The sequence below is a fragment of the Hyaena hyaena genome, unplaced genomic scaffold, assembly GCF_003009895.1.
Source record: "Hyaena hyaena isolate Hyena2069 unplaced genomic scaffold, ASM300989v1 scaffold_230, whole genome shotgun sequence".
NCBI lineage: Eukaryota > Metazoa > Chordata > Mammalia > Carnivora > Hyaenidae > Hyaena > Hyaena hyaena.
Genome location: NW_024080863.1, coordinates 2206940 through 2223600, shown reverse-complemented (window position 1 = coordinate 2223600; position 16661 = coordinate 2206940). Strand labels below are relative to the sequence as shown.

The 16661-nt window shown below is 50.6% G+C and overlaps 1 protein-coding gene across 1 annotated transcript in view; it reads right to left on the bottom strand.

The window, feature by feature from the left end:
* The window catches only part of GFRA2 (GDNF family receptor alpha 2), an 85884-nt gene that overhangs the window by 44784 nt on the left and 24439 nt on the right, over positions 1–16661 (bottom strand). Inside the window, exon 4 of the mRNA XM_039243815.1 lies at positions 9717–10071. Coding sequence (XP_039099746.1) covers positions 9717–10071 — 355 coding nt within the window. The remainder of the gene's footprint in view (positions 1–9716; positions 10072–16661) is intronic.

The window sequence follows — 16661 nt, the reverse complement described above, 5'->3', positions numbered from 1 at the left end:
ATTCCTATGGCTCTGATCAAGCTACTGTGATCACCTCTTCACCCAAACTGCTGTGGAAGAAGTCACCAGTGCCTTCCACTTTCCCAGATCCAATGGTCAGCTGTGTGTCCTCATCTTTCTGGATCTCTCAACGGCATCTGGCATGGCCATCCACTTTCTCAAAAATCTCCTTCTGACTCCTGGGATACCATAATAACACCACCGACCCCTTACCAGACATTCACAGGTGCCAGGCACATTCTCAGTGCCTCCGCCCAGGCCAGCCTCTCCCTGGGAGACCCTGTCCATTGCCCTAGCCTTGAATACCAGAAATATGCTAATGACCCTCAGAATTTATAACCCCAGTCAAGCTCCAGATAGGAATGTCTCCAGGCATCTCAAAATTAACATGCCTAAAGTAGAATTCCTGATTTATCTCCCTGTCCAAGACTTCTCATCTCAGAAAATGGCATGATCACACACCAAGCTGCTCAAGCCAGAAGCCAGCAGGTCACCCTTGAATTCCTTTATCTCCTCACTCCCACATCAAGGTATATCATTTCCACCTCCAAATATCTCATATCGGCCCACTTATCTCTCTGCACACAGCCACCCCCTGGCCTGAGCTGCCATCACCTCTGGTCTCGTGATACCTGGATAACCTCTTCCCAGGCTCTTTGAGGCCATTCTTGCCCCTCCCTTGGCTCTCCACAAAGTAGCCAGAGTCATCTTTTCATATCCCAATTTAAATAATGTCACGAGTGGTTTCGAAGCTTCCTTTTAATTGTGCTCAGGAAAAAATTCAAATCCCTTGTTATAAAACAAATATGTCACAGGGATATAATGTACAGCATGGGGAATACAGTCAATAATATTGTAGTAGCTTCGTGTGGTGACAGGGGTGACTACACTTACCATAATGAGCACTGCATAATGTATAGAATTGTCAAATCACTATGTCACATACCTGAGACTGATGTAACATTGTATGTCAACTATACTTCAGTCTACAACAAAATCCAAACTCCTTGCCATGGCCTACAGGCCCTGTGCGACCTGGCACTGCCTGCCCCCTCTGCCTCCTCCTGCTCCTCTCCCCAGGGGCCTGGTCCCTTCTACTCCAGCCACAGCAGCCTTCTTTCATTTCCCTAGCAATGCCCAGTGCCCTCCCTCCTCCAAACCTCTGCACATGCTATTCCCTCTGTGTGAAATGCTCTCCCCCATCCATCTTACCTCTGGCTTCTCGTTTGTCAGGTCTCAATTTAAATGTCACCTCCTCTGATAAACTTGCCCTGGATCCCTGTCCAAGTAGCTCCTCCCTCTGCCCCCATTATCCTCTATTTCTACATCCTGCTCATTTTGCAAATGTTAATTATATATTTATCTGTTTACTCCTCTCTCCTCCATCAGACTATATAAGCTCCAGGGGTGCAGGGACCATCTCTATTGTGTTCTTGTGCCTAGCATAGTGCCTGACACACAATAAATATTTGTTAAATAAGTCAACACAGTCGTAATATAATATAAAAATACAACAAAACCAGAGACCTAACTGGGAATATAAAATGCTGAAGGAAAGTCATGTGATTGGTGCCACATGAAGGATGCAGACAAAGTTCTAGAAAGCATCAGTAGAAGGCATAGCTATGAGATGGGGACCAAACAAGCTTTGAATGAAGAGTAAGTCTTCATGCTATAGACTGAATGTTCATGTCCCTCCAAACTGACATGTTCAAACCCTGATCCCCAATGTGATGGCATTTGGAGGTAGAGTCTCTAAGAGGTAATTAGGTCATGAGGGTAAAACCCCCATGATGGAACTCATGCCTTTATATAAACAGGAAGAGACACCAGATCTCTCCTTACATGCACATTCCAAGGAAGGCCACATGAGGACATGACCCTCACCAAGAACTCAACCATGTTGCTACCCTGATCTCAGACTTCTGGCCTCCAGAACTGTAAGAAGATGTTTGCTGTTTTGACACCCCAACCCCTGTCTATGGCATTTTGTTAGAGCAACCCTAAGACACTAAGTAGCAAGCCAGCAGAGAGCTCATGTCAATGAGTGGAAGTGGAAATAATCAAGGAGCCTAGGGCACAACCAAGAACCCAGCAACTGAAAGTGTCATAGTCCCGTGCAAGCAAATGCACGCACAAGTGTATGTAATGCCTGTGGTAGGCACAGACCTTACTGGCTTGTATTCTGATCCTCTATGCATAGTGGCACCTCCCCCAGATGAGTTATTCCTCCTGCCGATCATCCATTACTGGAGAGGTTCTCGTGCAGAACTCCAAAAGAGGGGCCTTAGCTAGACATGGGGTGCACCACCACATCTCTGTGGGGTGTGAGCTCTATGGAGCCCAGATGCCCAGAGAGCTAGCCTGGATGGGAAAGGTTGAAGGCACTCTCTGCCTAGCCGTGCTAATACCTCTGCAGTGGGCAGAGCCACAAGATGTAAACTAGATATCTAGGCAGCAGCTTCTCACCATATTTATTTTCCCAGAGCCTTTGTAAAATAATGTTCAACATTCCGGCTTGGTCTCAACATACCACAGGTAATTCCAAGAGGAGTCATTTGGGCAGGACCCCTGCTAAGGCCAGCAGCAGGAGCCAGCATGAGATGGATCCCCAGTGGGAAGATGGGTTTCTGGGTCTCTGGCAAGGCTGAAGTTCCCAGGATGCTGCCCACATGAAGCGTCTCCCTCCACTGACAACCTTGCTGGTTAGGTTTTCTTAGGAAGAGGGTGACTTCTCTACCCCATGGCACTCCTGGGCACAGCTTCATTCTGGAAATAGACTGGGACTGGGGCCTCTGAGCTCTGCTCACGATCGGGCAGACCCAAAGCCAGGTTCATGTGTGTGGCTGCTCTCACTGTTACCCAAGTGACCCAGGGGAGACCTGGTAGGTAGCAGATCAGAACTGTGATGTCAAGAGGACCTGAGTGGAAATGCTATCATCTAGTTTATTGTGCAGCTCTATTCTTGCTGCCGAGGCAATAAACAGATTGCTGACACTAGACTATAAGCAAACTGAGGACAAGGACCTCCAGCTACTTCATGAACTTTCTGATCTGAGTACAAGACCTGGTCTACAGTGGATGATCAATAAACAGTTGTCAAATGAATAAAGGAATGGCCGTAAGGCCTGCATTCCTCCTGCTCCAGGGGACCTGCTGGGCCCAGGAACACTGGCTGGATTCCAACAGGGCATCCACAGTGCCCCTCCTGTGCCTGTGGCAGGCATCACTAATCAATCATTCACAATCCTCCAGGCAGCCAGTCCTAGCTAGCCATCTAGAGAAGACAGTGGTTCTTAAGCTTTGAGAGATCAAGGAACCTTTTGAGAATCTAATGAAAGCAATGCATCTCTCTCTGGAACATACACACAAAACTTTGTATATGATTTCAAGATATTCCAGACCCTCTCCTTTAAAAGAAGTGAAGGCTGGGAAGCCCCAGAGCCCATTTACCCCATGCAAATAATCATCTGATGCTGTTTATAGAGATAACTCACTGAAAGCATCAATCAACAGATTCTATAGAGTCCAAAGGAAGCTGAGGGACCACCCCAAGGAGCCAAGAAACAAATCCAAACCTGCCCGTATACACTGCCTACAGCCCCCAGACATGCCCCAAGTGAGGCAAGAGGCTGAGCTTGCTGAAGGGACTTCTTCTCCTGCTCCCTGTGGACAGCCTTGATTGGGGGGGGGGGGACCCCAGCCCCTCAGCCTTCCCAGCACTCCTCCTGGACAAGGACAATGTCCACTGCACGAGGGGGCCCAAGAAGCCAGGGCAGCCCCAGGCTGGAATCTATTTATACACATTCTCAGCACCCAGAGGTTAAATTACAGCCCAGGACATGGCACAGGGCCAGCACCGAGTTATTTATATCCTCTTGGCAGACCAAGAAGAACAGGGCATTTCAGAGGGCTTCTTCCAAACGAGGCCTGAAAGGGACACAGTTTACAGGACAACAGAACCATCCTCCCCACAACTTCCCAGCCCCATACACACACACACACACACACACACACACACACACACACACACACACACTCCAGGCCATCCTTGCAATGAGTATAAGTGGAGAGTAGAAATCAAAAGATTGTGTTAAAAAAAAAGTAGGTCACGGTCCACTGGGGACTAGGGTGAGAGAATTCAGACAAATTCTATAGATTCATTCCAAGAGATTCTCGAGGCTTTCCAGACTCCATATCAGAAGACTTTTAAGGGAAAAGCCTCTCCTGGACTTAAGTGTACAGCTCTAAAGGCTCATGAGATACAAACCAGACAAAAGCCAGAGACAGAGCATGCAAATTTGGGGCCAGCTGGAACCACGGGCCAGGAAGCTTCCACACTGATCCTAGTCCAAAGAGTCAGGGGAGGATTCAGAAGCACTTCCCATAAACCCTCACCCCAGCACAGAGATGTCCTTGTTTAACCAAAGGCTTCTTCAAACCCCAACACCTTGTGTTTAGTGACATTTCATAAGACAGCACAGTGGAGTCTGTTAAATATCACACTGGGAATGTACAAGGCCTGCCCCTGGGTATGCCGCAAAGCAGATCAACAGACTTGCTTTAATGTAGTGCCAGGTGAGGTGGGCTCTGGCAAAGCTGCCCCCCTAGGAATCCTGGACCAAGATGCACATGGGGAGAAGCATAGCTGGGCCCCAACTCCCCCAGCAGGAAAGTGAAGGGGGCCAGGCAGGCTTGGCAAAGTGAGGACTAAGTGCTATAGCACTGGAGCACCTGGCATGTCCCGAGAGATGCCTGCAGGCAAGGGCCTCATTTTCCAAGAGTCAGCCTAAAGAAGCTTTCCCATGACCCCCATCAAAGCCAGTTTTGTCCATTAAAGTGTCCAGGAAAGGAAGGCTTGGGGTCTCCATTTCCTGATCCAAATGTCACGGCACTGAGCTCACCCATTTCACAGTAAAGATTTCCACCTGTGGTGCCTATCTTGGAGGGCAGAAACATGGAAAGATCAATGCCAGGCAGGGAAGGGAGGGTACTCCTTCCTGGGCATATGGAGAATAAAGCCTGGGCTGCCTCTTCTCTGCATGGCCCCCTCCAGCCACCTGTCACCTCCTGGGCTCCTCCATGGGGAAAGGGTCCATGGGTCAGTAAGTCAGGCTTGCAAGAACATGGGAAGAGAACAGCTCCTCCCCTTCCAGGCCTGCCCCTGGGTCCTTCAAATCTCCCCTCCCACGCCCTCTACCCCAAGGTAGTGTCTCTGTCATGTCCTCTTGTGCCAAGAGCTCGTCTTCCAGGAATATAACCTCAAGTGGGAGTGCAAGAGGAGAAAGCTGCCCCAAAACCCAGACTCACAGACCTAGGAAGGGGCCCGGCAGACTGGTGAGCATTCCTATGTGATCAGTGAAGAAACCAAGAGCATGAGGAGTGAAATAGTCTTCCCAGGACCACTCAGGAGACCAGGGGCAGGTCTTCCAGCTCTAGGGGGTGACCACGGCGACCACTTCCACCCACCACCTACCAATCCGTTTCGGTCCAGCGCACCTCAAGCCTCAGCTCTGAGTCACAGGCAAAGCTCCCCAGAGGACACCTGGCCACGCCATTATAATCCCCAGGCCGTGCCAGCCCCATCGTGGACACAGATTCTCCTTCTGTCCTGTCCTGCCAGTTTCAGGACATCACACTTTTTTTTTTTTCTCATCAGCCAAAAAGTGGATTTATTTATTTATTTATTTTTACAAATAGTTTATTGTCAAGTTGGTTTCCACATAACACCCAGTGCTCATCCCCACAAGTGCCCTCCTCCATCCCCATCTCCCCCCTCCCTCCCACACCCATCAGTCTTCAGTTTATTTTCAGCATTCAAGAGTCTCTCATGGTTTGCCTCTCCCCCTTTCCCCCACCATTTCCGCCCTTCTTCTCCCCCTTGTGCCTCCGTCAAGTTCCTCCTAATCCTCCTATACGTGCAAACATATGATATTTGTCCTTCTCTGCCTGACTTATTTCGCTCAGCATAACACCCTCAGGGTCCATCCATCCATGTTGCTACACATGGCCAGATTTCATTGTTTCTCATTGCCATGTAGTATTCCATGGTATAGATAAACCACATCTTCTTGATCCATTCATCTGTTGATGGACACTTAGGCTCTTTCCATGTTTTAGCTATTGTGGAGAGTGCTGCTATGTACATTGGGGTACATGTGCTCCTATGCCTCAGCATTTCTGTATCCCTTGGGTAAATTCCTAGCAGTGCTATTGCTGGGTCATAGGGGAGTTCTATTGTTAGTTTTTAGAAATTGGTTGCATTTTTATACACCAACAATGAAGCAACAGAAAGGGACATCACACTTTAAATCTGTGCAGGGATGGGAGCTGGGCAGGGAGGGTAAGAGGAATGCCCTGGTTCTAGACCAGAAGCTCACCTGTCACATCCTGGAGCATCTAGAACTTCTACACTTGCCCCAATTCAAACATCTAGAGACTGCACTGTTCACAGGTCCTGCGGTCGTTGCCTAAATTTATGTCCTGATGCATGGAGCCTCCTCTAGTTGGCTCAGTGCCTCTCAGAGGCTGTCAGCCCTTAGCTCCAGGGACACCTCATTCCAGACCTTCTCAATCCTTAATCTCACTGAAACACCTCTTCTGGTTCTACAATATGAGGCTTAATCCCCATCTCCTGTTTCTGGCTTCCCCCACCCCTGGAACAAGAAACAAAAAACCCCTCTGGTTCTTTAAACAGACACAGATGTTCTATAAACCTGAAATCACCCTACTCTATACTCTCCCTTCTCACTCAGTGCTATGGACCCCTGCCCCGGGAACAACACACAGGACTCATGAAGGGGGTGCCGCTGCTCTTGCAGCTCATTTGCTACCTCTCCTCATCGAGATGGCTGGGGGCAGGTTACCTGCTGGCCTTGGTGCACCTGGCCCATAGGTGAGCACCGGCTCCTGCAGGCCCCGGCCTGTCATCAGTGGACTCAGACTTAAGCTGGCCCTCCAGCTCTCTCCCAGGCCCACCTCCTAGTCCATCAGTCATTCCATATACACTATGTGTAACGGCCTGGCGGGTCATGTCAGCACTTAGAAGAAGGAGATAATGTGTCCATCCAAGAACTACCATGCTCCCTTCCATCGTGTTCTAGAACTCATGCAGCCTGTCACGGTCCCACTTTATCCCAGCCACCACGAGACGCAGAGCTCCAACTCAGTGACTGCTAGAGAGCACACCTGAGGCACTGGCTCCTGACGTCTTTGCAGGGCCCCGGGTTTCTACCTCTAACCATCCCCTTGTACGTGTGGTTTGTTTTAAATCGCCTCAATCAGTGTTTGTATGTGATGAGGCCTGTTTTTTTAAGTAGCAAAAGAGAAAAGCCTACCCTCTTCACAGTTTTCCCAAGCCCTGCAGCGAGCTCTTGGGATCAGGCCCATCTCTGAACTCAAGATAGTGCTTGTTTTCCAAACCAAAATAAGGCTTCTCTTTCATCCAACCTGACCCTGGCGCTCCCATGGTAGAGAGAGGACTCCCTTCCCCCTGCAGCCTCTGTCTCTGGGTGTGTGTATGTGTCTCTCTCTCTTCTGTCCATGCGAGTCCTCAACAAGAGGGTTTGCCTCTACTTCCGCCTCCTGCCAGGCCTGGACCAACTGCAGCTGGCTTCCACCCGCCACTCACTCATTCACACAGATTCACACACCCCTCACACATACACTCTCACACTCACATGCTGTCACACTCACACACTCTCTCATACACACACATACACACCATGAGGCACCATGTCTCAGTCACTCCCTCCCTCAGGAACCCCCTCTCTCCCAGGTGAAGCAGCCCACCCTCTCCTGGCTGTCCTTCTACCCTCCGAGCCCCCCGGCCACAAGCCCCACTTCCTTTGCCCCTCCCTGAAGGAATGGCATTTCTAGCATAGCTCTGCTTCACTATCCACACCAATGGCTTCTCTCTCTGTGCTGCCACCTAAACAACTGAGGATGCCCAAATCTGCAGGCCTCTCCAGCCTACACTCGCTCTTGAACTCTACCAACCCACCCTGCACCATTTCACTCACCGCCGGGGCTTTAATCACCAACAAGGCACACAGCAACTCCCAAACCCATTTCTCCACTCCAGCCTCTTTACTGAGCACGCCCCAGACATTGCCAAAGGAATGGCAATGGTCCTCCAGGCACCTCAAATGCTGCACACCCAAAATCCCACACACTGAATGGCTCCTTCATCCCATAATTACTTAACTAGGAAACACAGTGGTCACCATTCATTTATCCATTCAAGAAATGTCGGTGGAGTGCTCCCATGTGCCAGCCTTTACGATTTCAGGACGAGGTGTGGAGTAAACAAAACAGAAATGATTTCTGCCTCCAGGGAACTTTCAACCAATCACCCAGTCCTGTCGAGTCTACTTACCAATCATATCTGAAATGATACACACGTCTGTGCATTCCTAAAGCGGCTATCTGAGTCCAGGCCAGTACACTACACTGGAAAGAAGCAGTGTAGATGGATGGATCGCACTTCTGAAACGTATGAGCCGTGTGACCTTAGGCAAGCTACCTTCTATGTCTCTATTTCCTCATTTGACAGGTAAAGATGATAATAGTTATCCACCCGGTAGCTTTGTTGTGAGAATTAAATTAGACAAACCATATAATAAACCAGCATCCAGGACACAGTAAGCAACCTCAATATCTCTGCACTCCCATGGCCTCTGTCTCTCCAGCAGCGCCACCTGTGGCCTTCCCACCTCACAGCCCACACTCCACGTGCGCCCACCATCTGCAGTTCCTCATCAGGCCCTCTCCTACCCTCCAGCCTTTTGCATATGCTTTTCCAGCTGACACATTCCCTGGCTTTCACCTTCGCATTTTTCAAGGTTTAGCTCAAGGCCCCCTCCTCTAGAGCCCCAGACTGGGGCAGATGCCCCTACCCTGAGCTGCCTCATCTGAGAGCCCCCAGCCCTGACCCCACTGCACTGGGATCCCTGCTTTGTCTGTGTCCCCTTCTGGACAGGCTGCTGCTCAGAGAGCACAATGTTCACCTCTGCATGCCTAGGTCTTAGAACTGAGTGCTGGGCACAACAGGGACTCAATAAATGCTTAACAACAAACAGGGAAGACATAAGAACTATACAGACGCAAATTTCAACTCAGGTGATGACAGCCAAAAAACAAACAAACAAAAAAAAACCTTGCTAATAATTAGGCTATGCTTATTAAACATTTACTATACACCAGGCTCTGTGCTAAGTTTCTGACACACATCATGTCACCTAATCCTCACAATAACCCAATGTGGACATTTTTACTCCTGTTTAGAGATGAAGGAACAGCGACTCAGGAAACTTCTACAACTTGCTCTAAATCACACAGTTAGTAAGTGGAGAAGTCAAACCCGGGCAATCAGGCTCGAACCCACACCCCGCCCCAGCACCAGACTGGCTCAGCTCTCCTGTGAAAGGAGCTGCCTCTGCGATTTAGGAGGGCCCCTTGTGCCAGCCACATGACCTCACCGGGACGAGAGGTGGGGGCTTCCTTCAGGAGGGGGGCCGAATTCACTGGCGGTCCCTTCTCAGGCCAGGCTCTAAGGTCTATGAAATTCTGTGCCCGCTGGGTTGTTCACCTTGGGTTCGCACGGTGCTCAGCACGAGTGAACAGAGAAGGCAGACAAACCATAAACTCCGGGCTGAAGGCGCGCGCGGACGGCAGGCGTCCGGGAGCGCGCAGCGGGGACTGCGGGGCGGGCTTACCGGCACAGGTGGTCCGTGCGGCACACGCTGCGCAGATCCAGGCAGTTGGGCTTCTCCTTGTCCTCGTAGGAGCAGCTGGGCAGGATGGTCTGCCGGCGGCGCTCGGCGCAGGCGCGGTCTCGGCACGAGCAGAAGAGCATGCGGTAGGTGTACTCGCCCGGCACGCGGTCGAAGAACTGGCGCAGGGCCTTGTGGCACTTGCGGCGGTTGCAGCGCTCGGCAGGCGAGATCTCGCGGTTGCAGATGGAGATATAGGAGGAGCGCAGCTTCTTGCAGTTGTCGTTCAGGTTGCAGGCCTTGGCGGCATCCAGGCAGTGGTTGCTCTTGGCGCTGGCCACCGGGTCTGCCCCTGTCCCTGGGGGCGAAGGAGAGGGAGGTCACGGGCCTGCAGGGGCATGGGAAGACCCCCGCCACCGGCCCACTGGGCACACCTCCCAGGATTCAAGAAGCCCTCTGCCTCAGTTTCCTCCTCCGTGAAATGGGTCACCCAAAAAGCAGTGAGGATTAAAATGGGGGAATACACAGGTCCACGAGTGCTTAGGTCAACACCTGGTGCACAGCAAGCCGACCCTGTGGTGAGCCGAGATGATGAGGAATGTTAATCCAGTCTCATTTAAAACTTATCACAACCCAAAAGGCAAGCAACTAGGGGGAAGTGGGTAGCTCAGTTGGTTAAGTGTCTGACTCTTGATTTCAGCTCAGGTCATGATCTCACGGTTTGTGGGATCAAGCCCTGCCCCCAGCATTTCACTGACACTGTGGAGCCTGCTTAGGATTCCCTCTCTCTTCCCCTTTCTGCCCCTCCCCCACTCGTGTGTGTGTGTGTGTGTGTGTGTGTGTGTGTGTGTGTGAGAGAGAGAGTGAGAGAGAGAGAGAGAGCACATGTGCACTCTGTCTCTCTCAAAATAAATAAACATTTTTTAAAAAGGGCAAGCAACTAGGTGTCCATGCCCTGTTCACAAAAGTGGGTAATGGGAAATACAATGACTGGTTCACGATCACACAACTGAGTGGCAGCTGAGGCAAGATGGGCTCCCAGACCCCAAAGCGCCCTGCTGTGGCACACTTGAACAGGCTTCTGCTCAGAGTACTGCTGGCATTTAGGGAGGGACAATTCTCATCGTGGCGTCTTAAGCAGCCACCACTACCACCATCCCCACCCCCACCACAGGACCACTGAAATCTGTCCCTACGCATTTCAAAATTCCACATGGCAGGGGCGCCACAGCGGCTAGTTAGCATGGAGAACCCCTAAAAAGGAAGCTCTGGGTGGGAGCCCTAGCAGTAGAAGTAGAGGCTAAAGCCCAGCCTCAGACTCTAACAGGGCTGACCACATAACCAACCAAAGGTGCATGTGCTGGATGTTGGGACCCGGCCACTAGTGCCACGGCTTTGAGCTCTACCAATGGGGTGGAATGTCTTGGACACGAAGCAGGATTCCCACCATCTGTCGAGTTCCCTATGTGCTGTCTACCCCGTCCCACAAGTGTCAGCTCTTCTAAGGACCACCCAGCCCTCCACTGCCAGCCAACCCCACCCACAGTGTGCCTCTTGTCCATCCTGATGACAGACTGGAGGGAGGCAGGAATCCAGCCTGTACATGCCCACCTGGGACATTCCGGCCAGGAGAGCCAGATGGGAGATCACCTAGCCCTACCTCTTGATTTTACAGATAAGGAAACTAAGGCACTGAGTGGGCAAGGTCACCCAGCACCCTGGTGGTAAACCAGAGCAGGAACCAGGTAGTGCAGGAGAATCATCAGCTTAGGTTTTAGGATGGATGAGCCTTAGCCTTTTCATGTAGCCAGTATTTACTGAGCACCATTCACTTCATGCAAGGTCCTGGGAGGTGGCGGGAAGAGGCAGGATGAGGCCAGCTAACACCATGCCCCACGCCCTGCCTCCCCGGCCAGCCCAGGTGCCCGAGCATTCCCAGGACTGTTCCTGGTGTTCAGATCTCTTTGGTCATTAAAGATCTAGCAAACCCCACCTCTGCACAGCTAGATGCTGTGTCAGAAATGTAAGAGGAGGCCCCATTCTCAAGGAGCTCACAAATCTAGCTAGGAAACCAAGAAGCAGTAGCATAGCAGATAAGACTGGGTGTTCTAGAACTGAGCCATCTGCATTCAACTCCTGGCCCTGCTATTTACTAGCCATGCGGCCTTGGACAAATGACCGAATCTTCCTTTGCCTCAGTTTCCCCGTCTGCAAAATAGTACCTACCATGTAGCGCTATTGTGAATGTGAATGAGGTAGCTCATTTTTTCTCTCTCCTACATGCTGATTTTGCTCTGTCTGCTAGATCATCCCCATCAGCTATTTTATCACCCATCCTTAAGAGAAAAAAAGCTTCCTCATGACTATATACTCACCATTAAGGTAACCCTATTTTTCTGCTCTCCTTTAAAGCAAAACCCCTCAATGGAGTTGTCCATACCAGCGATCTCTTTCTCCCCTCCTGGCCTCACCTGGACCCATGCAGCCTGGTGTCTGCCTCCCTGTCTTGCCAGTGGTCAGGGATCCTGGAGCTTCCTCCTCCTCAGCCCATCTGGATACCAGGCACAGCAGGCCGCCCCGTCTGGCCCTCTTTCCTCACAGTCTTCCCATCTCTGCTGGGCTTCCTGCTGCCACCCTGCACTTGCCTTCACAGCCGTCCACCTTTTCCTCCAGAGCTCAGCCCCACTTCTCTATGTGTACCCACTCCCCAGGACACTCATGGCTTGTCCCCAACCAGGCTTCCCCTGAGCCCCAGATCCATACATCCAACTGCCTGTTTGCCCACTCTACCTGAAAGGCTGACACTGCTTCTCAACCTTAACAGGCCCAAACCAAACACACATTCCTCCCAGACGCTTGTTCCCCCACCACCGTCCCCCTCATCCGTCTGGAAACAACTCACCCTCCCACTAGCTCAGGCTAAAAATCTAGGTACTTCCTTGACTCCTCTCTCATTCACACGCCACGTCATCAAAACCAGGCAGTACCACCTCCAGAGTACATCTGGGATCCAACCACTTCTCACCGCCACCGCCGCTCCCAGTGCGGTCCAAGCCATCATCACCACATACTGGCAAGAGCCTCCTTCCTAGTCTCCATGCTCTATCCTTGCACCCACCCCACCCCCTGCCTCTCATCACAGCTGGACTGAACCTTCTAGAACATTAAGCAGAGAGATAATGCTCCCAGGCCCCAAAGCTTCTTATGGCTTCCCCTCTCATTCAGAGGCCTGGGCCTGGTCTTCAAAGTCCTATATCTGTGCTGTCCAATATGGTAGCCACTAGCCACACACAACCATTGAACCTGAAATGTGGCGAGCCCAAAATGAGATGTCCATACCAGATTTTGAAAATACACATCAGATTTTAAAGATTCGCTAAGAAAAAAATAACGTAAAGCATTTCATTAATATTTTTTAGGGGCGCCTGGGTGGCTCAGTCTGTTAAGCACCTGACTTTGGCTCAGGTCATGATCTCATGGTTTGTGGGTTCGAGCCCCTCATCAGGCTCTGTGCTGACAGCTCAGAGCCTGGAGCCTGCTTCAGATTCTGTATCTCCCTCTCTCTCTGACCCTCCCCTTCTCATGTTGTCTCTCTCTCTCTCTCTCACAAGTAAATAAAAACATTTAAAATATATATATATTTTTTAGTTTGACTACATATTGAAGAAATATTTTAGAAATATATTAAATAAATGTATAGTTAAAATTAATTTTACTTGCTTCTTTTTAGTTTTTAATGCAGCTATTAGAACACTTAGCATTATATAGGTGACTCATATTTTTGTTAGCCAGTACCGCTGTATGTGACCTCACCTCCTACTCCTCCTGGTCACTTCCTTCATTCCAGACACAGTGGCCTCCTTGCTCTTCCTGGAATATGCCCTGACCTCAGGGCCTTTGCACTTGCTGCTTCCTCTTCCTGGAAAGCTCTCCCCCATGATCTTTCTTCACTTCTTTCAAGTCTCTGCTCAAATGTTACCTTATCTGTGAATCCTTCCCAACCACCCAATACATAATAAGAAGTCACTCTCTTTACTCCTTCTCTGATCTCTTTTTCCCACAACTCATCACCATCTGCCATGGTATACACTTCCTTAGTCATTTATTTGTTTGTGTCACATATAAACTCCATTTGAAAGCAGGGGCTTTATTGGTTATACTCACTGCTGTATCCATATTTCCCAATGTGTGGTATGCAGCAGGTGTTGAATACAAATTTGATGAGTGAAAAAATAAATGTACCTAGAACAATATCTAATACACAACAAGCACTCAAAAGTTGTTGGCTAATATTATTAAAGAAGCCAAACTGATGTGGAGCCAGCAACAGTAGTCAACACAGGACCATGTCTAACCAAGTATCAACGTAACGGCCCAGTCCAGAAGGGCTGAGATGTGAAAGTCAGCAGACAACGGACAAAGACTGAGCCTCACCTTGACATCCTGCCAACAACAGCCCTACAAAGGCAGAAAGAGAAAATTTCCCTCTCTTGTTGTGAAAGCAAAAGGGGGATTAAGGCCGTAAAGGAATCAAGGTCGGTTTTCAGGTCTTTACTGAAGGCCTACTATGTGCAAGCACTTCCCCAAGACCTAGTTGGGGACAGGGGAATGCCCCATGGCAGTGCTAAACTGTGCATTGGGGAAATCAGGGTGCTGTAGCAACAGAGATGAAAGCATCCCAGACCAGGGGTCACTGAAGAAGTGACATCTCAGCTGAACCTACCGGGTGAGTCAGAGGAAGCAAAAAGAGTAGAAAGGGGGTCCCAGGCCGAGGGAACAAAGAACTGGGGCAAAAGCTGGGAGGAGCTGACAGCAATTCAGGATGCCTGGACACAGAGACTGAAAGTGGGGGCCCAAGAGAGCACAGCAAGGGCTTGTCCCCGGTGTGGTGCAGCCTCCAAGCTGTCCCCCGAGCTGCGGCCAAACCAGCCTACCCGCACCGGGATCCAAGGACACCCGTCCACACAAAGGCTGCTCTGGGGGCACCGCCTCTACACTGTTCTTCAGTGTTTCGTGCACCTGTCAGGGCGCTGGCGGGCAGAGGGGAAGAGTGAGCAAAGCAGCCTGGGGCAGAGATGGAGGAGAGCAGAGAGCAAGGACGGAGGGGGCCCCCAGAGAGGAGCAGGGCGACGACGCACGAGGAGCAGCAGCTAATTTAGGCCCGCGGCTGCTTTTAGGTCCCCCAGGTGCTCTGTTCCTGCTCCTCTCAGCGTGTTCCTGAGCTAATGCCGCTGTAATTACAGCCTCAGTGCCTTCCATTTGGAGCTTGAATAGTGAAAGCTTGTGCTAGGGGGTGGGAAATGTAAACCCCTGGGCCAAAACTTGGTAAATTTCCTAAAAAAAAAAAAACAATAAATGTGACAGCAGTAACAGCCATTGCCTAGTACAGGAAGATGTCCCTTCTGATCCTCCCAGAGCAGGTACTGGCCCTGGTGTAGAACAGCCCCAGAGGCTGGCCCGGGCACGGCTTTCCTTACCAGTGAGGAGGCATGTTGGTGGGAGGGCGGGGGAGGGGGACAGGCCCACCAGACAGCCCCTTCCCTCCTCCACTGCCTCCTCCTAAGCGCCTCCCTCTCCCATGGTGGAGAAGGCTTTGTTTTCTCTTCATGAGCCCCCACTGGGGGAAGGAGAAATGCTGCGTTGCAAACACCAGCCTCACCCGGTGTGAGCCTGAACCCCTGAACTAAAATGTGGGAAGGGCAGGGAGGGAGGCCCCTGCTACCCCATCCCTCCACCCCCACACAGAGACCACACAGGACCTGAGAAGGACTCTGGAGCCAGAAGTTCATCATAGGCCTCGGCCAGCCGGCGCTACACACTCACTCTGCTCCTATCCACCCGGGTCTCCCACTCCTGCTGAGAGGAGACCAGATGGGCCAAGGGGTAGATGAGAAACAGCTGCCCCAGAGAGTGTGAAGGGGGATTGAACCACGCCTGGTACTCTTCCAAAACCTCAGTGATCTCAGCCTCCCAGCTCCAGCCCCTGCGGACACGGCTTGGCTTCTTCACGCCCTTCCCTTCCTGTCCCTCCGTGACAGCAGAGCCAAGAAAACAACTGCAGAAGGGATCCCTCACCCCATCCTCAGCCACTTCCCCTCTTCCCTCCTGGGGTGCTCCCCTGAGCCAAGACCATGGATCCCTGGATCATCAAACTGGTATCTTTGAAATATCTGTGTGAACTTGTATAGAGACAGACTCACCTCAGAGCAGTCAAATGTCTCCTTTAAATCTCTTAATTCTCAAATGAAATCTTTAAATTTCTCAATTGACTCATTTTTAAAATTTTTCAGTACCTACCCAGATTTATCCTAAATGATAACACCTATGTTAAGTTCTGCATTTTTCTAGTATGTGTTAGAATGCACTGCTATTAAATTAACAACACTGGGTGGTTCAGTTGGTTGTGTCTGACTCTTGATTTTGGCTCAAGTCATGAGATTGAGCCCTGCATGGGGATCTATGCAGACAGCACGGAGCCTGCTTGGAATTCTCTCTCTCTCCCTCTCTCTCTGCCCTGCCCCCGCTCACACATGCTCTCTCTTTCTCTAAAATAAAAATAAGTAATAAATTAAAGCATTTTTCCTTATGCGCATCTCTCATCCCCACAGCAGTGTGTCTGGTTGGTCTGGTTGCTCTGGCCGGTGGGAGGGAAGTAACTGATTTACAGTCAAGGCTCTTAAACTTCATTGAATTTGTGAGTCACTTGAAGAGCCTATTACAGACAATGCACAGGCCCCAAGCCTTCCTGTCAAGAGCTCTATGGCTGTTCCCTAAGAATCTGGATTTCTGAGGCTGCCTTCCAAAGTTGCAGAACCAGTGACTTGGAGCAGAGGCTGGGCTGCCAATGCCCATTCCTCAAACATGCAGACATCCCACCCAGCACACCCTTTACCAAACCCACCCTCAGCAGAAGGCAATCTGTAGCCCTCTGTTGTCATCAGAGCATGC